Raw genomic sequence first — 26,466 nt, 5'->3', positions numbered from 1 at the left:
TGATTATTGAAATTATATATTCCCTCCGTCCCAACTAAGTTAAATCGTATTCTTTTAAAATATATCAACTAAGTTGAATCATTTCTTTATTTGACAAAACACAAAAAATTCAAAGCACACATCATAAGGAATAAAACCACAAAGCAAGCAAGTTTAAGGCTCTGTTTGGTACATGCAATTAGAGGCGTGAAATTCGAATTGGAGCCTTCAATTTCAAATACAGTGTTTGGTATCATAAAAATTCTTGGATATGGAATTAAATTACAATTCCAAATCCTCTAATTCCACGATTTGAATTCCATATCAAGAATAGTGAAATTCAAATATTTATTAAATTACACACTCTGCGCGCGCACACAACACACACTCACGCGCACACACATTCAATTTTTTTAAAATTCAATTTTATATCAATTATATTTCATTTTGCCAAACAAATGATTTGGAATTGAATTAGAATCAATTCCTTCGAATTTAATTTTATAGAATTCTAATTACGTGTACCAACGCACACTAAAAATAAAAGATCACAATTAGTTCCTTGGAATTGCGATAGAATAAGAAGTCATTCTATTTCTATTCGAATTTTTAATTCACGTGTTATTCTACAATTATAGTGTGTGAAAAATCATCCAACATTTTACTTTCTTATATAGGTCAATCTCTCTTATTTATTTTAAAAGGATTGAAATTTTGAACTATACCATGATCCCTAACGACTCATATGGGCCTAAATCAATACGTTTGAGCCCAACAATTACAGCTATTTTCTTTAGGCCCATAAATTTATAGTCTAAATAATAAGGTCAGGCACAAAGTTAAAAGAGTCCAGTCCATTATAACGTGCCATTGTTTTTGAAGAAATTCAGCAACATGAAATCTGGCTTCCATAAAAATCAAAATTTAAGTTAAATAAAACCTAGTGACGATGAGTTTTAATTTGATTTTGTTTAGTTAGATTTACTTAAAATGTGAAAATTAGGAGTGTACACATCCACATTTATGCACTGAGTATAGTACAGAAAACTTTGGTTAGTAGTAATATCTTTTACAACAAAAATAAAACTTAAGCGTTATTTGATTTGAAAATAAAAACATTTCCCCATTTATTTACATGACTTAGCACTTTACACACATGAAGTCACTTAAAAAAGAATCGAAACACTGAAAGAAAGCTCAAATTAATCTTGGTAGTTAAACTCAAACATGATAAAATTTGAAAGAAAAAGAAGTAATAATAGTACATAAAATTGACTAATAAATTTCATTCCATGTCACGATATATACTTTTTGGGCACCTTATAACATAAGTTACATAGTTTTAAGATGTAAATATACTTGAGAAGTTGTAACATAAGTAATTCAATATAATCTGCAGAGTAAACTTTACAAATTTCAAAATATTATTTGATAGGTGCTTATGTATTACTATAAACTTAATTTAATAGAAGAATTAGTTAAGAAGCTCTTATTTCTTGCCAGCTTCTTCCAATTCTCTTAAACCACCAACCTTTTGCTCGATCTCTTCAATCAACTCTTCCTTCCACAGCTCTGCTCTTGCTGATTCCTCTATATCTTCTTGCTGCCAAATTAATCAATCATTTATTATTTTCTCAAATTTATATATTACCACAGCCATTTTTATTTAATATAGGCCTAATTGTTGGAAATAATACAATATTTTTCCAAAATTAATACCTTTTCATAAATCCAATGGCCAGTTCCATCTCCTCCATCACCTCTGTATCCTTCTGAATCGTAGAACGGATCCTAAACCACAAACCATATAACAATAAAACAAAATAATTACTTTAAATCCAAATTGCCTATAATTTCCACATAAATATTCAAAAAAGGGACAATAAACTAGGTTTGTAATATCACCTTTGTGGAGCCAAAGAAACAGCACCCCCACACAGTAAACATTATGTAGAATGTATCTATACACAACAAGCAATAGTATCATGAACAATGACTCATTTTAATATGAACACAGAAAATAGAATATCTCATGTGCCAAAAACAAAGATCTTATTAACTAACTCACAAACATTCTTAATGGCTTGATCACTGAGATGCCAAATAGACTTGTGGGTGATGAGATCTCTTTGTCCTTCCGCGTGTTCAACCATAACGGCCATCAACGGCCAGTCGGGCAACGCGTTTGCTTGAACTAAGGACCTTCTTCTCCCACCTTCAATCTATTGTCAGGGATGTTTACTTTGTGCGATAACATAATCTATTAATAAGCAAGCAAATATCGGCCTAATACCGACTGTAATCAAATTGTTAAATGGAGTAATTAATTACCTTGTGAAACCTTGAAATTGAGCATTGCCTAACCTAAATCAAGAAGATAATAGAAATAACTCATAATATCATCAAATAAAAAAGTAAATGGCAGCAAAAATGAAGCATGGAATGTATGCTTACTGATTTAGAAAGTGAGCTGAATTCGGCCTTCATTGATTGTAGAGAGCTCTGTTTGATGCAGGGCTGCAGAAGTGTTAGGGAAGTGAGAGTTTCAGCCATGTTTTCCTACAATTGAAAACTGAGATGTTTATTTTCGTTTACATTTAATGTTTGGTTATAAGCAAATGGATAAGACTACCATTTATATCCACCTCTGAATTTGTAAGCAACATGACAAAGTTGGGCTTATTGGATATTTGTTTCTTCTTGTGTCGGAATTGGCGGTATTGCCCTTATAGTTCAAACCTTGAAATTGTTGTGTAGAACTTCCATATTTTGCTATAAATAGTCCAGAATCAAACAAGAGTTTAAAAGGTTTCAATTCAAGAATCTCAATTCCTAACCATCACAAAATGTAATATTCCCATGAGACCTAGCTTCCCTGGTGATATCATCAAGAACATCATATATCAAACTAGCCATCTCATGAGACTTATCGCCTGCCATAAACTCATACACACTCCCTTCAATCTGAATCCAGCTCCGCCCGGGAGGCTTCCTTGTCTTCCCTTCGAGCATCTTCCTCCTCACGGCCACCACGTCCTCCCACTTCTCAGCCGCAGCATACACATTTGACAGCAGCACAAAGTAGCCAGCTGCCCTATCCGCTTCAAGCCCCTCGGTCAGCAGCTCTGTCACATCAGAGGCAAGCTCGACACTCTTGTGTATCCGGCAACCCCCAAGAAGGGCGCCCCACACGACGTCATTAGGCTTCATAGGCATGGACCTCACAATCTCATGAGCCTCATCAAGCAATCCAGCACGGCTTAGCAGATCAACCATGCACCCGAAGTGCTCAATCCTTGGCTTGATCCCCCAATCCTCGACCATGCTCTTGAAGTAATGGCGCCCCTTGTCGACATAGCCAGCATGGCTGCAGGCACATAAAACACCTAGGAACGTGATCTCGTCTGGCCTAGCATCTCTAGACCGCACGTTCTGCATCCATTCGAACACTGAGAGAGCCTCATTGCCATAACCGTGTTTGGCAAAGCCGGTGATCATACTAGTCCATGAAACGGCCGTCCTCTGCTCCATCCCTTTGAAAACAGCAAATGCTGCATCGATTTCACCACAGCTTGCATACATATGAACCAATGAATTCTTCAATGTGACAAGAACGGGCTTCTTGGAGTAAGTGAAATGCTCAAATACATAAGAGTGAATCCATTTCCCTAAATGAAGATCACCCAATTCAGCACAAGCAGAGAGCACAGCCACCAAAGTCACCTGATCAAACTCAACGTTTTCTCTCTGCATCTCGCGGAATAATGATAAGGCTTCCTTCGACCTCCCATTTTGTGCGCATCCAGCAATCATTGTAGTCCATGATATGACATTCCTCTCCGGCATATCCCCAAAGATCGTCCACGCCCCATTGACATCTCCACACCTAAAACTCCCCAAAAGCAAGGAATTCCATGTGACAATGCTCCTTTCAGACATTTCATCGAATACCTTCTTTGCCTTAACAACTCCATCTCTTCCACTTTCACCATTCTTAACATAAAAATCAACTAAACTGCTTTGAACGTATAAATTCGAGCTAAATCCGCTCTTCAAAACCTTCCCGTGCACCTGCATTCCCTCCCCCAGCAACCCCCCTTTCGCGCAGCCGTTCACAACAAACGTATAGGTGTGCTCATCGGGCGGCGGCGAAGAACGCCGCCCCATGTCGTTGAAAAGCTCCACTGATCTACGGGGGCTTCCATTAAGCTGATAGCCACGGATGATTTGGTTCCAGAGCGCGGAACTCGGGCTCGGCATTTGGTCGAACAGTTGGTGGGCGATGGGGAATTTGTTGACGGCTGTGTAGAGGGCCAATAACTTGACGAGAAGGAAGTTTTTGTGGGTGAATCCATTGGTAGTGATGTGGGCATGGATTTGATCGAGATGTTTGATCGATTTGCAGCAGTTGTGCAGCAGGTAGAAGAGGTGCTGTTGCAGTGGCCTTGAGGTCGGTGGGAGGCTTTCTTCAACATACATGCATACTTTCTTTGCAAACAATTGGGGATTTCAGTTTTAGGGCAAAATCAATTTCAGTCATTAAAATAAAGAGAAATTTAGGGACTAACACAAGCAGTAGTATATTATTACTATGAATTAATATGAAGCAATTTTAACCACTACTTTTTGTATTAATATAGAATTGACAATTATAGAAGATTTTAATTTACAAACTGAAATTATGATTTTCACGATACTGGAAATTTATTGGGTTAAGTTTTAATTTTATTCTTGGGCTTAGAGGCTCCATACCATATAGCCCCAATTCAATTTTCGGGCTCTTTTCTGGCCCAGGTATTTCCAAAGATTTTTACTAGAGAATTTTTTAACAAGATTTTCAATTTTTTTATTCCCTTCATTTTTACCATGACATTACTCGACTATTGGCTCTAATGTTTTTATTCTTTTAGTTCATGATTTTTTGTAAAAGAAATTGAAATTAGTTAATTTCGTTACTTGTCTATCAATTATTGAGTTTACATGCAGACAGTCGCTGGGAAAAAAATATTCCCAATAGTCCCAAAATTATGAGTATATTAAGTTAATAATGCTTGAAGTTTTCCTTTTTTTTTTCTTTCTAATCATTCATTTTTTATAATGTAAAATGAATCTCAAGCCCTGAGAGCTATTTTGAAAATTTTCCCATATCACTAATTACACGGCTCACAGTTTTTCTGTATTAATATAGTGAATTTTGTTCTACTTAATGTATAGCTGGAGATTTGATTACAGTCGCATCATAAACAAATTAAAGGACCTTTCGAATATAACGACAATTTGGAGATAAGCGGAAAATTAATGTGATCAGCCATTGCTTTCCTCTCATATGGTTTTTTTCCTTACATGCGTCATTCCTATGCTAAGCTTCGGCGCATGAGTGTCCTCCTACCCTAGGCTCGATTTTCAATTTAATTAGTATTCTCTGTCTCATAAAAATATCACACTTTTATTTTACACTTATTTTAGAAAAATGATAGTAATAAAGAGTTAAAATGGAGAAATAGTAAAATAAGAAAGATAATAATGTAGAGAATTCTCTTTCTCCACTTTTATGAGACGGATGGAGTAGTATTTGTCTTTTATTATGAGTATATTTATTTAAAGAGGGAACATCAATTTTGGTCTACGAACTTTGCCAAAGTATCATTTTAGGTCCATAAACTTTGAAAATATCATTTTAGGTCCGTGAACTTTGAGTTAGTATCATTTGAGGTACTTTTTACTATTTTCAAGTTTTTTTTTACGAAAATACCCTCAATACCTTAAAGTGTATATATTTTTAATAAATTTATCATATACTCATATTTTTTTTATAAATATCTTTACAATATATTTTTGACAAATTTTCTAAATATAATTTGACCTTAAATATTATCACTTAATTTTGTGACATGCAAGTAAAATTGCTTCTTCAATTTTTTATATTAATTTTTTTAAAAATTGAATAAAGAACTTTCTTTAATAATAAAAAATTGAATAAAGATCTTTTTATAAATATCTTTACAATATATTTTTGGCAAATTTTCTAAATATAATTTGACCTTCAATATTATCATTTAATTTTGTGACATGCAAGAAAAGATTTTTATTCAATTTTTTAAAAATATTAATATAAAAAATTGAAGAAGCAATTTTACTTGCATGTCACACAATTAAGTGATAATATTTAAGGTCAAATTATATTTAGAAAATTTGTCAAAAATATATTGTAAAGATATTTATAAAAAATTATGAGTATATAATAAATTTATTAAAAATATATACACTTTAAGGTATTGAGGGTATTTTCGTCCAAAAAAACTTGGAAATAGTAAAAAGTACCTCAAATGATACTAACTCAAAGTTCACGGACTTAAAATGATATTTTCAAAGTTCACGGACCTAAAATGATACTTTGGCAAAGTTCGTGGACCAAAAATGATGTTCCCTCTTATTTAAATGATGTGCAAGGCCTCGGAGTCACGATATTCGTAAGAACCTACTGTTTGGCACGGCGTGCTATCGTGCACGAAAGGGCACGGCGTTCTCGTGCACAAAAGATTCTTTTGGGCTTAAGTTTTAATTTTATTCTTTTTGGCTTAGGCTCCGTGCCATATAGCCCCAATTCTGAATTTCGGGGCTCTTTTGTGGCACAGGTGTTTCCAAAGATTTTTACTACTCTGCTAAGGTTACAATTTTTTTTATTCCCTTCATTTTTACCATGACTTTATTCGACTATTGACTCTAATGTTTAATATATTATTCTTTTAGTTTATGACTTTTTGTAATAGAAATTGAAATTAGTTAATCTCGTTATTTGTCCGTCAATTATTGAGTTTGCAAGCACATAGTCCTGAAAAAAAAAATTCCCAATAGTTCCTAAATTATGAGTATATTAAGTTAATAACTCTTCAAGGTTTTTTTCATTTCATTCATTTTTTTTATGTAAAATGAATCTCAAGCCCTGGAGCTATTTTGGATTTTTTTTCTCATAGTTTTTCTACATTAATATAGTGAGTTTTGTCTAGGGGTGGCAAATCGTGCGTGTCGGGTCGTTATCGTGTCGACACGATAACGACACGAACACGATAACAACAAACACGAACACGACCTGTTAAGAAAACCCCAAACACGAACACGAACACGACCCACTACCCTCAGACACGAACATGAAACGAACCCATTAACGACACGAACCACATCGGGTCAACACGACACGATAACAACACGTATTGGAAAGTGATTAAATATTTAAATGATTTAAATGAGATATGACCATATGAGACTATGAGAGTTAATTTAATAAATATTGAAAAATAAAAATAATAAGAATTAATAATATTAAAATATTATTTGTTAACGGATAACACGAACACGATACGAACACGTATTGTTAACGGATAACACGAACCCGACACGAACACGACACGAAATTTTCGTGTCCTTAACGGGTCGACCCGATAAGGACACGAACCCAATAAGCTCTGACCCAAACCCATTAATTTCGTGCCGGTTCGGGTCGTGTTATCGTATCGTGTCAAAAATTATCAGCCCTACTTTTGTCCTACTTGATGCGTAGTTGGAGATTCGATTACACTTGCATCATAAACAAATTAAAGGGTCTTTCAAACATAACGACAATTTGGAGATAAGCGGAAAATTAATGCGATTCCAGCCATTGCTTTCCTCTAATATGATTTTTTTTGCACATGCCTCATTCATATGCTAAGCTTCGACGCATGAGTGTCCTCCTATCATAGGCTCGATATTCAACTTAATTGGTAGTATTTGTCATTTATTATGAGTATATTTATTTAGATTGATGCGCAAGGCCTCGGAATCACAATATTAGTCATGACCTAATGTTCGGTCACGACGTTCTCGTGCACAAAAGATCCTCGGTGGGGGCCATCGCGCACGCACACGGTTTTAGAAAAGTGGCTCTAGGGTGAATGCATACCAATTTATAATTAAACATAATTAACTGATATTGTTTCATTTTATTGTATCGAAATTCGACTATCACACATTCAAGTTCATTCATGTTCCATACGGCCTCTTCCTTAAACCCAAGTTTTTGAACTAATTCTTTACACATTTTTGTTGGGATTCAATTGTTTGATTAAGCTATAAGGACCGAATGAGATTTTTTTTAGGAACTAGTTTAGGAATCAATTATAAAGTTTTCTCAATCATAATTAAGAAGACGAGAAAATATCCTTGCACCATAACCATGACTCAACTATACTACTCCCTACTTATGTTTGGCCTGAAAAGGATTTGTCCAACATGATTCTCCAATTTCAAAAATAATAATTTGGTATATTTGACAGGGTCAGGATCAAAATATTATAAATTGATTCAAGTCCCTTAATTTCTATCAAATAAGTTGACTTTGGATTATATTTTATCTTTAATATATCCCACAAGCCATGTTGTTATGAATTCAATCTAATAACATATTAATAATATCCATCATTCGTATAGAATCACTATATTATAATCAGAAAACTAACTCTAGTTAAAGAATGTAAGGACCAGAAGAAGAAAGATCCAAATTTTCGTTCCTCAAAAAAATTATTTATCATATAAAAAGACCGAATAAAATAATGATAAGTAGATATATTAAACACCAACTGAATCAGAGTTCAACTTTGCCAATTCAAAATTATACTCTACCAACAAAAAATAAATACTATAAAACTCAAATAACCATGGTTGTAAAATATATTGAAGTCGCTTTTTATAATGACTTTCACAATTCCTATGTACATACAATCATTCTCTAATGATTCTAATGTCATAAGAAAAAACAAAAATCAAAATACAAAAATTGTGCACTAATTTGCACACACATTTTTTTTTTCTAGCCACTCCAAACACATCAAAATCAAAATCAAAATCCCTGTTTCGTTTGTTTCTAACACTTTGAATTTATAGAACATCACCAAAAGGGTAGTATCCTCCCGAGGAATAGAAATCAGGGAAGGTGAAGCCATCATCAGTTTGAGCAGGTGCAAACTCAGATTTGGGCAACAATGAAGAAGATTCCCCATTATTTGGCACAATGGGATAGTTGTTGACGCTGCTGGAGAAGCAGTGCACGCGTTCCTGCCCCGGTTCGAGCTTCATCGAATTGGGCCACGTCGCCGTTGCTGGAGCTCTGATCTCCGGTTCGACTCTCCTCATCTCGGAAATGTTGACTTTCTTCCCTCCCTTTGCCTTCTGAAACACTCTGCTGATCACATATTCAGTCTGAAATCACACAACAACTTTAGTAGTAGTAGTAGTAATTACTCTCGTCCAAGAGCGCTTAACTTAAAAAGAAAAAAAAAGAATCTTACGTTCGCGGACGCGGGTAGCTTGAAGCTTTCGTCCAATCGGAACTCGTGCGCGACCCAGTTTGACTTCACCCCCTTGGGGGCTCTCCCTTGGTAGAAGACCAAGGTTTTCTTCATTCCGACAAGCTTTTCCCCTTTGAGAATTTCCCGGTCTTTTCCGGTGGCTTTCCAGTAGCCGGCGGGAGTGGCCCGGTTCGCCCGCATCCCGGTCGGGTACTTCAAATCTCTAACGCAGAAGAAGTACCATTCCTTCTCCCCCGTTTTCGCTTTCCCTGCCCAAAATTCACAATCTCAAAATCAGTCAAAATTCAGTAGCGTTACAAAAACCGTCGGAATAAATAAACTCACAAGGCAGGTCCCACGGCTCGACTTTGTTAATGTCGACGTCGGTAATGGCGTAGCAGGAGAAGAGAGGATTGAGAGCCTTCTTCGACAAGTAGTGAGTGATGAGCTCTTCGTCGCTGGGATAGAATCGAAAACCAGGAGGCAGGTCTATGTGCATATCGTCGCCGTAATTTGCAAAGTCGAAATCCAACGGTGATGTGAACATATTTGAAGAAGAAGAAGAAGAAACAAAGTTTTAATGGAATTCTAAATTCGGCAAACAAATGATATTTGGGAGAATTTAGGGGAAAACACAAATGAAGAAGAAATGGGAAATTTTTGGGTGTGAAAGGTGATGGGGAGATGGACCATTAAATAGGAGAAGCAGGGGTGAGAGAAACGTGATACCAAAGAATATGAATGGAGGTTATTTTGGGGAGTTCACTGTTGTTGTCCATGCTTTCTCACAATTTGACCCAGTGCATCTCATCTCAATAAGGGTATAATGGTCGAAACATATATATTCTGGTCCAATGTATTTTTGTAAGGGGGTTATTCTCTTGTACGCGCTTCTATTTGTGGACGTCCCAAAAATTACATTTAACAAGCTGAATTAACACTTAATCACTCTTTTTAAAACTTAATCTTCATAATTAGTGATTGAATTCTTGATTTAATGCCAGTGCGTAGCGAGAACGCGCACGTGCGGAAGTATTATTCTTTTTTTAGTTTGTTGGCTAGAATTTGTCGATTATTGAAAAATTGTTATTGGGCGTAAATTTTCTTTTCCTCTTTTATAAAAGGGTCGGAGTAGTAAGTTCGGATACAGAGTATATTTGACCAATTTAATAATTTTTTTTAAAATTACATTATTTTTAAATTGAGGGAACATCATTTTAGGTCTACAAACTTTGACAAAGTATCATTTTAGGTCCGTAAACTTTGAAAATCTTATTTTAGGTCCGTGAACTTTGAGTTAGTATCATTTTAGGTCCTTTTTACTATTTCCAAGTTTTTTTGGACGAAAATACCCTCAATACCTTAAATATATATATATTTTTAATAAATTTATCATATACTCAAATTTTTTTATAAATATCTTTACAATATATTTTTGACAAATTTTCTAAATATAATTTGACCTTAAATATTATCACTTAATTTTGTGAAATGCAAGTAAAATTGCTTTTTCAATTTTTTATCTTATTTTTTTTTAATGTTGAATAAATAACTTTTCTCTAATAAAAAAAAATTGAATAAAGATCTTTTCTTGCATGTCACAAAATTAAATTATAATATTGAAGATCAAATTATATTTAGAAAATTTGTCAAAAATATATTGTAAAGATATTTATAAAAAGATCTTTATTCAATTTTTTTATTATTAAAGAAAAGTTCTTTATTCAATTTTAAAAAAAATTAATATAAAAAATTGAAGAAGCAATTTTACTTGCATGTCACAAAATTAAGTGATAATATTTAAGGTCAAATTATATTTAGAAAATTTGTCAAAAATATATTGTAAATATATTTATAAAAAATATGAGTATATGATAAATTTATTAAAAATATATATTTTTTAAGGTATTGAGGGTATTTTCGTCCTAAAAACTTGGAAATAGTAAAAAGGACCTAAAATGATACTAACTCAAAGTTCACGGACCTAAAATAAGATTTTCAAAGTTCACGGACCTAAAATGATACTTTGGCAAAGTTCGTTGACCTAAAATGATGTTCCCTCAAAATTACATTATTTTTAAATTTAATTGAATGGACACGCTTTTGCATTTAAATATTAGTTTTAGAAGAACGATGCATGTTCTGATAAAAGTAATTGTATTTGTTGTGGATGAAATAAAGGAAAATCACCTTAAAGACTATGTTACAAAACGACTAATAATTTGAATTGTGATTGTAGCCTTTTGCCGCCCTTTTGTGCAACTTGATGTAGTCGTCATGCTCTTTTCTTTTATGTTATAGGGTATTTTTCGATCATTTTGCATATAAAAGATTATGTTTTAAATTGGTGGTAACTTTCCATAACTAAAAACCGATTTAAATAAATTTAGCTCATTTATAAACTTAGATAGAACTTATGCTTATTAGATATTTAAATTTATAAGTGAATCAAGCGTTTTAGTTAAATTCTCATCACTCCGATTAAAGTTTAATCCATTACTATTAGTTGAGCAAACTCCTCAAGTAAAAGAAAATGAAATAATGCTTAATTGAATAGTCATAATTTATTTCATCATTAATTATTACTATTAGTTGCAATTCCCCCCACCCCCTGTTTTGTTGAGGTTAATATATACTGTATATCACTGGTTATTAATATATCGATTAATCTACGACGAAAAAAGGTTTATTTGCTTGACTAATGACTACAATTAAGGATGATGGTTTGAAAATAATTACTGTCAGGGGATTATTTTAGACCAAGAACAGTTCAAAGTTGTATTTATGACTAATAACTGAGGTAAAATGGTTCATTGAATCATGTGCTAATGACCAAAATAGCCTCAAAAAATCCTTCGTAGGAGTATGTAAAAAACAGCTGTCTGAATATAGTATGAAAAGTGGATATATATGTAGCTGGAGTCCCATTTTATCCAATTGAAAAGACCATTCAACCCTTTAATACATATTTTGCTGCTTAATTAGGAAAGAGAATTGGATTATGACACTATGAAACGATAGATAGAGATTGGACAGTCACCGGCGCAAAATCTCCACGCTGTCGAGTTTAAGAGATGACACATGTACACCACAAATCATTAGATAATTTATGCAGAAAAAAAATGTTTGTTTCATGATAATATTTATGGAATCGTCCAAAGCTTTAAAGTGAGAGTGATTTGTGATTTTGAAATTAAGTGCAATGCTAATAATCGCTGTGATGCTGATAAAAGATGTTCGTGAAAATGAAATGATGATATGCTAGAATATTGTATAGTGATTATTAATTATTGATAAATGATGGTTTGTCAATGCTATATAAAATTATCGATTAATTTTGAGAGATTTGGCTTTTACCATTCATTGCCCAAAATCCATGGTTTTGATTTGGAGATGAAACTTTTTTTGTTTTGTTAGCAAATATCCGCATTCAAACAGAGATGGTATACATATAAAATGAAATTATGAAAAGTAGTATTGTAAGAATTGATTTAAAATGTCACCTCAGCGACACTAAACAGTGTGACTTTATGTAATATGAATATTTAGAAATCAAACTTCACTATTCTCTCGTATTATATTTTAAACCATAATTATTTTTTTAGTCATGTTGGGTTATTTATTTAATCGATCTCACCTTTTTTGGTACCAAAAGTTTTTATGGCCGGTGATGTATTTCCTACTTTGTATTAAATGGTTAAAATGAAGAATTCATTTTTCTAAAACGGGGGATAGTTTGTATATTTTTAACTATTTAATCCTTTTACAGTTTTACTTGTTACCTCCACATTTAACTGAAAGTTAAATTAATAATATCACCATTTCCCCCTCCTACTCATGATGTACAGTATAACATAAAAAACAACATAGATTTGAAATTAGATTTGATTTTAATGTACCATGCTGGAAATAATGTTACGAGGGGATCCATATCATATAAAGTTTGCCAATCTTAATAATGTATACTATTATTAAAGAGGGAGTTTTTAATTCGCAAAGCAAATGGATTAATGACGATTTTGTGATAAAATGCTAATTAATGGTCGGCAAATAACACTAATTGAAATAAATTAAATTCGACAGATTATATTTTTCAGCAAATCTTTAAAATGTACTCCTAATAGAGTAAATTTAATCAAAAAATTATAACACCTAATTACTTAAAAATCGGAAAAGGAGGTAATGGCTATTTCTTTTAGCCGTTGAAGATTTTGGTGTAATACAAATATTTGTACTCCCTCCTTTCAGTTTTTACTTTAATATGCCATTTTACTTTTTTTAATTAAATACGCCATTTTACTTTTTTTTACTTTTTCTATAAGCTTCCCAATTCATTCAAACTAAATAAAATTGTTCTCTTTTCAAAATTTTAATTAAAAAAGAAACTTTGTGCTTTAAAATATATATTCCTTGAAAAACATTATGCTATCAAAGATTCAAAGTTGCACCTATTTTCTCAAATCTCCGAATATTCCCTGATCTGTTTCGTATGTTTCCCACAACAAATCATCCATGTTAAGCAAACGACGCGTATTAGATTCAAATACTTAATCACACTATTAATTAATCAAATAAAATTAATCTAATCCAAAGTGGTCATTGTTTGGTATCTAACACACAAATTATCACCAAAATGAAATTGACAGTGCCGCCACAAACGATATCAATCCAAATCAAGATCACGCCACTTTTCAATTGGCCATTATTTTGCATCAAAATAAGAAGCATTCAACTCAACCATGATTAAGTTAATTAACACAAGGGTTGACTACTAATTGTGGATTAGGGAGAGCTGGCAATGATGGCCCTACGTTTTGTTTTAAAAATGTAACATAAACAGAGATATGCACACGTGGAAGAAACGCCATAGTCTATTGGTTGAATTACGAGCTTTAGAAATTTATACTCAGTAGCTGCTAGAAACAGAATCAGGTGATGTCAAGATAATTCATTTTTTATTTGCTTTTCAGACAATTATTCAAAGGGATTATCGAAATGATTGACCAATTTTAGACCATCCACAACGCGTCTCGCGCCGGGCTCGCGTCTCGTCTCGGAGAGACGAGACCCCCGCGAGACGCATTGCAGCGGCCATCTCGTCTCCAGCTCGCGACCGTCTCGTCGCGTAGCTCGTCTCGGAGAGACACGAGACGAGCTGTCTCGCCACGCGCCCGAGACACGTGGCACGTCCCCATGCGTGCGTGACGCCCACTCGCTGGCCCGCGAGTGGGCGTCGTCACTGATGACGCAATAATTCATTTTTTTTTAAAAAAATCGATTTTTAATAAATTTTTTTTTTTTTCAAACGGTAATATTACCGTTAAATATTTATTTTCATTTTTTAAATTTTTAATTTTTTTACTCTATAAATAATTCTATTCCATACTCATTTCAAACACAAACACACATCTATTCCCCGGCTCGTTCGTGGTTCATGGAGAGCATGGTCGACATCATGTATACGTGCATAATCTTGCACAACATGATTGTCCGAGACGAAGGACCCGATGCCGGAAATTGGTTCGACCCCGAATCCCTCGGAAGCTCAACCGCAAGTAGTCCGCCGCGAAGTGGAGCGCATCCATCTATACAAGAACGGTTGGCTATTCGGGCAAGGACACGCGACTCTAGCGCCCACACCCAACTCCAAGAGGATCTAATTGAGCACATTTGGGAAAACTTTGGCGGAGAAGATTAAATTATGTCATTTTTATTTTTTTAGAATTTTAATTATGTCTTCGTTTTTTTTAATGTTAAGTTGTAATATTGTTTTAATTTTAATAAAGTGTGTTTGTTTAAATTGAATTGGGTTTTAAAAAAAATTATAAATTAAATTGAATGAATAGTAATTAAGAGACGGTATAGAGACGGTTAAGAGACGGAGCGTTGCAGGTTCCGTCTCTTAGTTAAGAGATGGAGGAAAAAAGGACAGTGGGGCCCTCAAATAGTGCTCAAATAGTAGTTAAGAGACGGTTTAAGAGACGGTATAGAGACAGCGTTGTGGATGGCCTTAGGTGCCTGACTTCTGGAATGATTACATATTAGGAGCATTAATTCTATATATATGTTCTGATTTTTTAATGTTCGACACGAGACGATCAACTTTAGTTTGAAATTTGGATTGCTAAAGTTTGACATATAATGAAAGAAATTATCAAGTATGGCAATTCTTTTCAAAGACACCAAACGTAGGGCATTGATCATTATTTCTGTTTCATCGTAGTTGAGTGACTTGAGTCGCATTTCTCTTGGCCTGTTATTGCAGCTGAGTCATTTTTGTCGGCAAAAAATAAAACATTTTTAATTTGTCTTATTTTATTATCTCAGTCATTAATTTTTCTTCAATTATATTATGTCTCATATTCTATTATCTATCAATTTAACTCGTTAAAACACTAACTGCTTAATCATCGTTTTCAAAAGGAATATCTCAACTGGAATTGATGAACTATTAATTTTGGTTAATAAATTCTAAACTATGGACTCAGAAATATAAATTGAAGATTACTAATAAAATTTTGTAACTCTAAGAGCATCCGCAGTGGTGCGGATGTCCCGGCGGACATCCCCGCGGACATCCCAAAAACACCTCATGCCACGTCACACGGACATCCCACTGCACAGTGGCGGACATCCCGACGGACTTCCCACAATAAAAAAAATTCACAAATTCACAAATTAAACAATTTACAGAATTAAAAAAATTACTGAATTAAAATTTCGACACAAATACGGAGAAAATGAAACCACTTTATTTAAAAAAAATACTTAATTTAAAAAATACATAATTATTAAAAAAAATTACATTGTTAAAAAAACCCGCCTTCTCACTCCTCGGATTCCCCGCCGACAGTCCCCTCGTCGTCCCCGCCACCGCCACCCCCTCGTCGTCACTCTCCGACATGTCTCCGAACCCCAAATCGCGCCGCATACTGTTGATGATATCCTTAAGCGACCGCTTGTAATGGCGGTTGGTTGATTGTCGCCATTCAACCATTGCACGTGACAAGGTTTCATGTGCCGCGATGCGGGCGAATAAGAGGTTCTCGGGATCGTTTTGGGTGGGTGCTGCCGATTGGGCCTTGCCGGATCCGCTGGCGCTTCCCCTCGCCATCCGCGTCGCAGACTTTTGCCCAATAGGGCGACGGCGGCGGGCCGATGATGTGGGCGTCGGGAACCAGCACTGCTGCTGTACTCCCCGGAGGCGCTGATCTTCGTCCGCTTTGGCCAACCAGATTCAACACCCGCAGTAAACTTGGCCGAAGACTGCACCACAAGATACACTTCCCAATATTTGAATTCCCCGAAGCCCGCCGCAACGTCTATGAACTGATGATGAGACAGAAGCTTCACATCCTCGGCAGACATGCCGTTGGTTGCCGAGCGGAGGTTGTTTGTGTAAATGCCAGCAAATCAGCTGAGCTGCCTCCTCAGCCGCACCCACTGTTTCCGACATTGCTCTCCGTTGTGAGGCTTCCCCCTGGCGGTTTGAACTGAAGGTAGGTTTGGCTAATGCGACACCACATCCTGTCGATGTGCTGGTTAGCCCCGACGTACGGATCCTCCACCACACTGATCCACGCCTTCGCCAACGCGATGCACTCCTCCATGCTCCAGACGGTCCTCTTCTTCCCGCTGGACCCCTCCCCCACCTCAACGACCCATGCCCCTCCCTCTCCCTGCTCTCCCCCTCCTCCCTGTAAATGTTGGTGCGTCGGTGGGAGAATCCCGGATCGGAGATAGCCCCAACTCCTCAAGCGAGAACGTCTTGATGCCAGTGAACTGAGTCTCGAGAGGAATACTCGGTGGGTTGTTTGGCGCCAGTAAATCCATATAGGGCCGATAGACATTGTCCATCGGCGATTGCATCATCCCCTGCCTACTCCCCCCCGCAGCGCCAGGCGATCCATGCATCATCCCCGACATCATCATCCCGGGCATCTAGGACATCATTCCTGGCATTTGGGGCATCATCCCCGGCATTTGGGGCATTCCGGGACGCGCCCCGGGCATCTGGGACATTTGGGGCATCATCCCATACCACTGCGGGTACATGTTGTAGTACCCGGGCATCATCCCCGCCGCCATATGAGATTGGGGTATCATCCCTGGCATTTGGGGCATCGTGGCGGACATCGGTGTACTACCGTCGAAGGGAAAATAAGGCGCATGTGACTCGTTCGTGGTGGGGGGATCGCTATCGTGGTGCTCCATTGTTCTTCGAATGAAAAGTATTTTAGAGAGAGAGATACTCGTTAATACAAGTGGCGTGAATGAAATGAAATGCAACGATATGTATTTATAGAATTATTAAAAAAAGAAATTAATGCAATAATCGGGACGTCCGCGAGGACGTCCATCGGAGTCAACGCAATAGCGGACGTCCGCACAGACGTCGCGACGGATATCCGCGGAACTCCGGTGTCCGCAGCGGATGTCCGTATCCGTGCCTCCCTTGCACAATGGCGGACGTCCCGTGTGGACTTCCGGCAAGCCGGTCGGAATTTCGCCGGGACAGGCGCCATTGCTAATGCTCTAATTAAGGTGTATGTATCATGTATCTGGAAGTATATAAGTGCATGCTCGGTATAATTTCATTCAATAAGATTCTTGCGTTTTACAAATGCTTACTTGCATAATTTCATTTAAGAAGATTTAACGGATCAATACTAATATCCAAATAGTATTACAAACAAATGCTTTTGTGTGGCCAATTACTTGACCAATTGTGATTTCTAACACTTTAATCCAATTTAAAATTAAAATGTGTAATCCATAATTACTATATAAAGATTTAGTTCCCAAAATTTAGGAATAATCAGCATAATGATTTCGAATTAGTTAAGGGAATATTTATGAGTAAATTAATGAGTTAGGTAGCAAATATATGTTTGGACCCAAATATTAAGGTCATTTTACAATTTTAGTCTGTTTTTGTGTCACATCTCTTAAGTTTTCGTCAACTCCTCATCACATTGTTATACAATATCAATATTCTATAAGAAGATTTTTAATTCTGATTAAATTCAAATCCACTCGATTGATAAGGCTATAGATTATTGGCACTGATCTTCCACAACCACATCAGTGGTTGTCACCAACTCTCATATATAAATTAAGTATAATTTGAAAGAAACATATTTTCAACTCTCATCAAGTATCATGTTGCATGTCACGAATATAACTAGATTGGTAAGGTAATTTAATATTGGTTTAATAAATATTATTGCCTATAATAGCAAGTGACTGTGTGAGGTCTAGAATATGGCACGAAATAAATAATACTTTCGTTAGATATAATTAGACCATACGTGGCCTATTGAAAAATAAGAAATATATGTAACTCTCCATTCTTTTAGGACATGTATGGATGGCAAGTAGCCACATTATACAGCCTACCAAATTTCTTTAAAGATTTAACTCAAGAATTGTATAAATAAATTATTTATGTTGTTCTATAGTTGCCCTGCTTATTTGCCGTTGTCACATTTCTCTCAGTTTTAATTAGGAAAACACTATATATAGTAATGTATATTGTGTGTGATTTCGTAAGACTCGGAGGCAAAATTTGAGTTGCAATGATGATGGTGGTGGTGATAAATTACATGATTTCTCTTTTTTCTTTTCTTTCATTTTGTTCCGAACTTTGATCATGAACTGTGTATCGATCGTCTTACTTTTTTTTTTTAAATATGGGTTTGTTCTAATAATTTTTTTAATGCGTTTAATTAATGCCTAAAACTGTACCTTATGATATTAATAGATATGTCATGTGTCACGTACGTGTGGTGAGAAACATATGTTTTGTTTATTATATAGTGTGTATATAATGATAAATGTGAGACAAAATCAAAATTTACAGCAAACCCAAAAACCTTGGCCCATGCAGGTCTCGAACCTGCGACCTTGGCGTTATTAGCACCACGCTCTAACCAACTGAGCTAATAGGCCAATTGATAGCGCTCCAAAATAATAAATCTTTCTTCCTACTTACAATTCCAGCTAGCACAAAACTAAAGTTATCTGTCACTTGTAGCCTAAAAAATAATCCCATGATGGGGTACGAACTAAACAAGCCCAACAGCAGTGACGGCCCATCAGCCCAAAGCCCAAGGAGGAGTATGAGTTCGGCATTACCAAAGAGTTCGGAGGAGTTCGGCATTACCAAAGAGTTCGGCCTCAGCCTACAGCTCGGTAAAAGCCAACCAATCAAGCTCTGCTCTCAGGTCGGCATCAAGCTCTACTCTCAGATCGGCAACCAAAGCAGTTCGGTCTCGGTATTCGACCGAACAAGGAGTTAGTGGACCCATACAGGATGTCCAACACACCCACTACCACGTGATGTCAGTTCAGGCCACGATCGTAGGCCATGACCTACGCTTCACCCACGATCTTAGGCCATAACCTACACGACATCCACGACTTAGGGTGGTGATGCAAGCCATGATCTGAGTTCATTATATAAATAGAACTTAGATCTGATAGAAGAGGTGAGAATCTCTCTAGAGAAATAATCATATAGCAAGTCTGTGTTGTAAGCTGTAATTCGCAGATCAAGCAATACAAACCTGCCCCCATTTCTCCCCGTGGACGTAGATTTACCTCAGTAAATCGAACCACGTAAAATTCTCTGTGTCGTAATTTATTTTTACGAGCATTTATCATCATCAAAAATTCGCGGAATCATCACTGGCGCCGTCTGTGGGAAACAGAGAACAAAATTTGTGATAAAGCGAATTTTTGATCCATTTTTTCCACCCAAAAAATGCATACCAGATCGCAGAGTACCCGTATTCCTGCCCGTGAGAACCAGGAGGAAGCCAATCCATCCCATAGGTCGGGAAAACAGCCTAGGGATAAATCCACCACCAGTTCTCATGGTGGAGGAACAAGCCGCTCCAAAAGCCGTCACACCGAGTCTTCCCAGCAGCCCGATTTGAACGAGGCTGTCAAGCTGTTTTTGGCGGAAAAGCAGGAGGAATTCTTAACCTTCCTGCAAAAAAGCCAAAAGCAGCCGGGGACAAAACGGCGGATTCTCCCTCTCCCTCCATACGAGACAGTCACTACCGCAGTAGTGTCATGTCTTCCAGAAGAAAGGATCCTCGGTACCGGAATCACAGGAGAACTCCATCTCCTCCATACCGAAGAAATGTCGGGTTCGCCATGTACGGAGTATTGAGGACTCCGTTCTCGGACGATATTACCCGAACTCCCCTTCCACAGAACTACCGAACTCCGTCGATAACCTATGACGGACTCGTGGATCCTCATGACTTCCTGGGACGCTATCAGTATAATATGGCGAACCAAGGTCTCAATGAGGTCCATATGTGCAAGCTGTTCCCCGAGCTGCTCATCGGGAACGCCAGAAGGTGGTTCGACAGCCTTCCTCAAGGCAGCATTAGATCCTACCGAGATCTGATGGATGCTTTCCACAGGAGGTTCTTTCAGAAAGCGGAAGCCCGAAATACTTCGGCTCGGCTGCTTTCTATACGTCAAGGTCGCGACGAAAAGATCAGCGACTTCCTGACGAGATTCCATAAGGAATGCCTACAGGTAGATAATCTCAATGATCTACTTGTCATTTCGGCATTCCAAAATGGAATCCTGCCCGGAGCTCTCTACAGAAAGCTCGTGGAGTGCGGTCCGCAAACAGCTCAAGAGATGTGGGACCTTGCGGACAAGTTTTCTCGTGCCGATGAGGCAGACCGTCGAAAACGGTCTTTAGACAGCTCATCTAGAGAAGACAAAAAGAAGCCCGGTCATAGCGATCAGAGGCATCCTCGCCGAACACCTTCTCCACTAAAGGAGAGATAGCGGTCATCCGAGGTGATCGAAAAAGAGCAAGTGTGTTCGCAGATTGCGCTTAAAAGTGCCGAGCAATCAGTTCGGCACCATCAAGCATAGCAATCACAGCAGCCGGAATCAGAGGCCGGCGAAATGACCGAAGTCACACCGGAGCCGAACTACATCTGGCCGAAGAAAGAAGAGAATTGGCCTGCATAAAAGCAGCCAAGTACAAGGAGCAAGTAGCCCGGTATTACAACCAAAGGGTGAAGAAGCTGCAATTTCAAGTGGGAGATCTCGTCTTGAGAAACAACGAAGTAAGCCGAGCAGAAAAGCTGGGCGAACTCGAGCCCACATAGGAAGGTCCATATCGGGTGTCAGAAGTCCTCGGCAAAGGGTCTTAAAAATTGACTCACGCGTCAGGAGCACAAGTACCCCGAACATGGTACGTTTCCAACCTCAAGAAGTTCCATTTGTAAGAGACAGTCCGGTCAGTCAGTCTTATGTGTTTTCTTTGTTTTTTACTTGTTCTTGTCTCTATGTGCGTTGTGTCTGTCTATGTGAGTGTCGTCTCTTACAAATAAAACTGAGGTATCTCGTTCTTCAAAGGCTGATCCCCTTTTTAGAACATACAAGCCAACGATTGTGCGTCAAAGCTTCTAAAGAGGATACAAGACCACAATTCAGCTTAAACAAGCAGTTCGTCTGAAACGAGCTGCAACAAGCCCACGATTGTGTGTCAAAGCTTCTAAAGAGGATACAAGACCACAATTCAGCTTAAACAAGCAGTTCGTCTGAAACGAGCTGCAACAAGCCCACGATTGTGTGTCAAAGCTTCTAAAGAGGATACAAGACCACAATTCTGCTTAAGAATCAAGCACTTCGTCTGAAACGAACTGCAACAAAAGTCCGATTCTCGCGATAAAACTTGCCTGAATTAGGACAAGGGAAAGTCCAATCCACGCGATAAAACTCGCCGAATTAGGACGACCAAGTTCGGTCAAAGCAGTTTACCTCATAAGACCGAGGACGACCATGTCTAGTCAAAGAGGTTTACTGCATAAGACCACTTCGGTTAACTGGGAAAGTCCGATCCACGCGATAAAACTCGCCGAATTAGGACAAGGGAAAGTTCGATCCCGGCGACGAAAATCGCCAAATTAGAACACAAAGACGAGTCCGGTCAAAGATGTTTATTTCATCAGACCAAAGACGAGTCCGGTCAAAGATGTTTATTTCATCAGACCAAAGACGAGTCCGGTCAAAGATGTTTATTTCATCAGACCAAAGACGAGTCCGGTCAAAGATGTTTATTTCATCAGACCAAAGACGAGTCCGGTCAAAGATGTTTATTTCATCAGACCAAAGACGAGTCCGGTCAAAGATGTTTATTTCATCAGACCAAAGACGAGTCCGGTCAAAGATGTTTATTTCATCAGACCAAAGACGAGTCCGGTCAAAGATGTTTATTTCATCAGACCAAAGACGAGTCCGGTCAAAGATGTTTATTTCATCAGACCAAAGACGAGTCCGGTCAAAGATGTTTATTTCATCAGACCAAAGACAAGTCCGGTCAAAGAAGTTTACTTCATAAGACCGAGGACAAGTACGATGAAATTTTTTCGCTAAGCTGTAAATACACAGTGTTAGAAGCGAAAACAAAAACAAAATTTCATTTTCAAATCTTGTTCGGCACACAACTCCGCTACCCTACAAAATGGCGTTACGCTATTACAAAGGACTATTCTACTGTCCAGGGTTGCTGAAGTTAAGCCACCTATCTGCAAAATCCTCTGGAAGCCGATTTCGGTTGTTCCGAGCAGATGAAGAATAAGCAGGTCGACGAGATGCTATCCTCGACCCAACGCCTCTTCCCCGAGCTCGAGAAGTCCTAACACCTCGGCGATGAAGAGTCTCTGCAATAAGCATCTGCTGATCTTGCTCGCTCATAGTCACAACTCCTCGGCGAATTTCAGTCCGTCCCTGTCTTGACGATTCCGGTTGCTCCTGAGCCCGTTCTCGTCTTGACGTTTCCGGCTGTTCCGGAGTTCGTTGTTGGCTGGGAGTAGGATTTTGAACAAGGGAACCAGAGGTTTGATCTGGAGTGCGAGCATCTGTTGGCGCGATATGCCGAAGGAATCTTTCTATGGAGGGGCGCCGAGAAAGAACAATGTTGTACCGAGAAGCCCAGCGCCGCAATGATGTCACGACTTGTTGGCAAGCCGAGCTCTCCAGCGCATTGTTCCTCCGGAGTACATTATATTCCTCCCACAGTTCGTCAACTCGACTCTGAACATCTGATATGGTCATTCCCCCGCGCACACGGATGTAATCCTCGTACGCAGTCCTCTCAGCAATGGTCGTATTCAGCTCGGCCTCCAGATCATTCTTATCGGACTCTAAGTCCTTATTATCGGCCTCCAGCTTCACTAAACGAGCCAGAAGCTCGTCATTCTTCGTCTGATCGGCTATAGCTCTTTTCTCAGCTTCGTCTAAAGCCGAAGAGTACAGCCGTTTCCAGTGAAGTATCTCCAGCTCCTTGAGAGTTAAGAATACAAAGCAGCTACGTCAGTTCGGCATTTCAGCTTACCGAGCAGGTAGTAAACCACAACAGGAGTAAGAGAGTACGAAAGGCTATACGAAGACACAAGAGCAGAAAGAAGAATTTTTTCATTCATAAGAAAAAAATTTTTCTATACAAGGAGGGCTTCAAGGCCATTTTACATAAAGGAAGAAACTAAACTAAGAGAAGGGAGACGAAATCATACTTCGCTAGCTTCGTCTCCGCCTTCTCGGTGAGGTTCAGCTTCCTTCTCCTTATCTGCTTCAGCTTCAGCCTCTGCCTCCTTGCTCTCCCCAGCCTGCTCGGCGCCACCGTAGCCGATCTGCTGCGCCTCCTGATCGGCTTCCTTCTCCGGATGCCCGGCTCGCTCGACTTCGGCCTCCCGCTCCAGCGGCTCGGCCTCACCCTCTCCGTTGTAAGTCGAAGCGGGTGAAACGGGTCCCACGGAGGCAAAGATAGCCTCCAGGTTCTCGTCCCGATCAGCTCGACAACTCCGGACTCGGTCTGCAGAAAGCAGGACCGAAGATGAAGCGAGCTCCTCAAGGAGCGGCAGATTCTGAAGCCGAGCTGCTATCTCTCGGCTGTACAGAGGCAGTACGACATCGGCCCCCTGCTCGCCCTTATCGGCAATTAGCCTTACCAGACTACCGACAAAAGCCGAGAACTGGCTACTCAAAAAGAGTTTCTCCGTGTAAACACGGAGAGCCTCCCCCTGGGCAACCACGGCGGCAGCATCACTCCGTTTCGTCTGCTCTCGCTGGATGACGAGCTGGTTTTTGGCAAACTGAGCTTCATCCTGGGCCGAAATCCTAGCAGCTCTGGCTTTCTCAAAGTTTGCCTCGGCCTGCTCGGCCCGGTGACAAGCAGCCGCCAATTTCCTCTGCATCTCAGCATAGTCGTTGGACGCTTTGGAGAGTTCGACGGCGACGAGCTTGGAGAGCATATCGTTCCTCTGAAAATGGACAAGGAAAAAAGTCAACAGAGGGCACCAAAAATACAGGACAGAAGCCAAGCCAAAGAATCAAGAAGACAATTCACCTCGGCGAAGTCCGTGGGCCATAAAAATGGCTCACAGATATGCTCCGAAGGAGGCGCCAAGACCACATCTTTCTCTGGCGCTCTCGGGGGCTTCTGGGTCCTCCCCTTCCTACTTGCCGAAGTCGACTCCGGCTTCTTTGGACCCGAAGAGGTCTTTTGCCTCTTCGGATTCTTCTCGGCATCAGGCGCCGAGCTGGTAGCCTTCTCTTTCTCCGGCTCCTCAAGCTCGGAGGACTTTCGGATAGCCTTATTCAGCATGAACACTGCCAAAAAGCAAGAAAACAAGGTTAGTTTTCTTCGTTAAAGCAGTAGAGCATAAAGATAAAGAGAAATCCTCACCCTCGGCCTCTTCGTCCGAAGACGAGATATTGAACACGAGGTCGCCCTTGACGAGCTCAGTTTCCGAATACTGTTTCCTAATCATAGGAATCTTTTTGAGCTCGCCCTCGAGCTCGGCCAACGGTTCTAACCGAGGATGGGGAATCACGGACTTCGGCCTTCTCCAAGGAAAGCCCGGAGCCGAAGTCCTATTATAAAAAAGAAACGGTTTTGCCATTTCGGCCACTTGGTTTTGCAGAAGGCCCTAAAAGGCTGTAAGGGGATCAAGTAAAACCAAGATCCCTTCCTTTTAAACTGGAAAAAATTAAGGATTGCCCTCAGAGACAGATCCTTATCTAGCCTACGCAGTTCGGCAGCAAAAGCCGATAAGTGCCTCCAAGAGTTCGGAGTCACCTGACCTAAAGGGAGTTGAAAAAAATCAAGAAGCTCTACAAAAGGTGGGGGAAGAGGAAAACGAAGCCCGCATTCTAAGCAGGCTTCGTAAACGGTGGCATAACCCTCCGGCGGGTCGTTAGCCCTATGATCATCGTCGGGAACCACCGCCTTCCCCCCAGGTAAAAAATATTTCTCGTGAAGGGATATCACAGTATCCTTACTCAAGATACTGTGAAAATACTCTACGGTCTTCTCCCCGGATTCTTTCCGGCTAGAAGACCCCTTATCCCCTTTCCTACCGCTACCCGACACCGAAGAAGAAGAAGAAGACATTTTTCTTACTTTTTGAAAGTGAAGAAAGTCTGAAGAAGCTCTTGAAAGCGGAAGAAAATTTCTCGAGAAAGAGAGAGTATAGAAGACGCAACAGCAAAGGTGTTCAAATGAGGAAGAAAGAGCATATTTATCAGATTCGGCGAAGATTTCAAAATCGTCGCACCGTTTCGAATCCCACCTTTTCAGGATTCAACGGCCGGATTTTACTGTCGCATTTAATGCAGTCACATGCAAGGCACGTCCCCTGACGTCAGCCTCCCCCGTACCTTTATCCAGAATGCCGAAGTGACTCGCTTCGCCGAAGTGATTCACTTCGTCTTTCGGGGGGGGTAGTGATGGGGTACGAACTAAACAAGCCCAACAGCAGTGACGGCCCATCAGCCCAAAGCCCAAGGAGGAGTATGAGTTCGGCATTACCAAAGAGTTCGGAGGAGTTCGGCATTACCAAAGAGTTCGGCCTCAGCCTACAGCTCGGTAAAAGCCAACCAATCAAGCTCTGCTCTCAGGTCGGCATCAAGCTCTACTCTCAGATCGGCAACCAAAGCAGTTCGGTCTCGGTATTCGACCGAACAAGGAGTTAGTGGACCCATACAGGATGTCCAACACACCCACTACCACGTGATGTCAGTTCAGGCCACGATCGTAGGCCATGACCTACGCTTCACCCACGATCTTAGGCCATAACCTACACGACATCCACGACTTAGGGTGGTGATGCAAGCCATGATC

The 26,466-nt window shown here is 39.1% G+C and overlaps 2 protein-coding genes across 3 annotated transcripts; both read right to left on the bottom strand.

The window, feature by feature from the left end:
- Positions 1–1,335: 1,335 nt before the first annotated feature.
- LOC121750325 (photosynthetic NDH subunit of subcomplex B 4, chloroplastic-like) lies at positions 1,336–4,547 on the bottom strand. 2 transcript variants are annotated; one of them, XM_042144844.1, is made up of 7 exons: positions 2,625–2,660; positions 2,434–2,538; positions 2,311–2,343; positions 2,048–2,201; positions 1,885–1,940; positions 1,699–1,770; positions 1,336–1,582 (listed from the first exon to the last, which is right to left on the bottom strand). In XM_042144844.1, the coding sequence occupies exons 1-7, from the start codon at positions 2,643–2,645 to the stop codon at positions 1,469–1,471; spliced, it is 555 nt and encodes a 184-aa protein (XP_042000778.1). In that variant the 5' UTR covers positions 2,646–2,660; the 3' UTR covers positions 1,336–1,468. The 2 variants fall into 2 exon arrangements, with proteins under 2 accessions (XP_042000778.1, XP_042000777.1); XM_042144843.1 differs by lacking the exons at positions 1,336–1,582; positions 1,699–1,770; positions 1,885–1,940; positions 2,048–2,201 and having other exon boundaries at positions 2,321–2,343; positions 2,612–4,547.
- A 4,152-nt stretch (positions 4,548–8,699) lies between these two features.
- LOC121750326 (NAC domain-containing protein 92-like) lies at positions 8,700–9,950 on the bottom strand. The gene is made up of 3 exons (XM_042144845.1): positions 9,648–9,950; positions 9,303–9,571; positions 8,700–9,213 (listed from the first exon to the last, which is right to left on the bottom strand). The coding sequence occupies exons 1-3, from the start codon at positions 9,847–9,849 to the stop codon at positions 8,893–8,895; spliced, it is 792 nt and encodes a 263-aa protein (XP_042000779.1). The 5' UTR covers positions 9,850–9,950; the 3' UTR covers positions 8,700–8,892.
- Positions 9,951–26,466: the final 16,516 nt, after the last annotated feature.

This window comes from Salvia splendens, chromosome 10 (assembly GCF_004379255.2).
Source record: "Salvia splendens isolate huo1 chromosome 10, SspV2, whole genome shotgun sequence".
NCBI lineage: Eukaryota > Viridiplantae > Streptophyta > Magnoliopsida > Lamiales > Lamiaceae > Salvia > Salvia splendens.
Note: the sequence above shows the minus strand (reverse complement) of the source record. Positions and strands in the feature narration are given on the sequence as shown.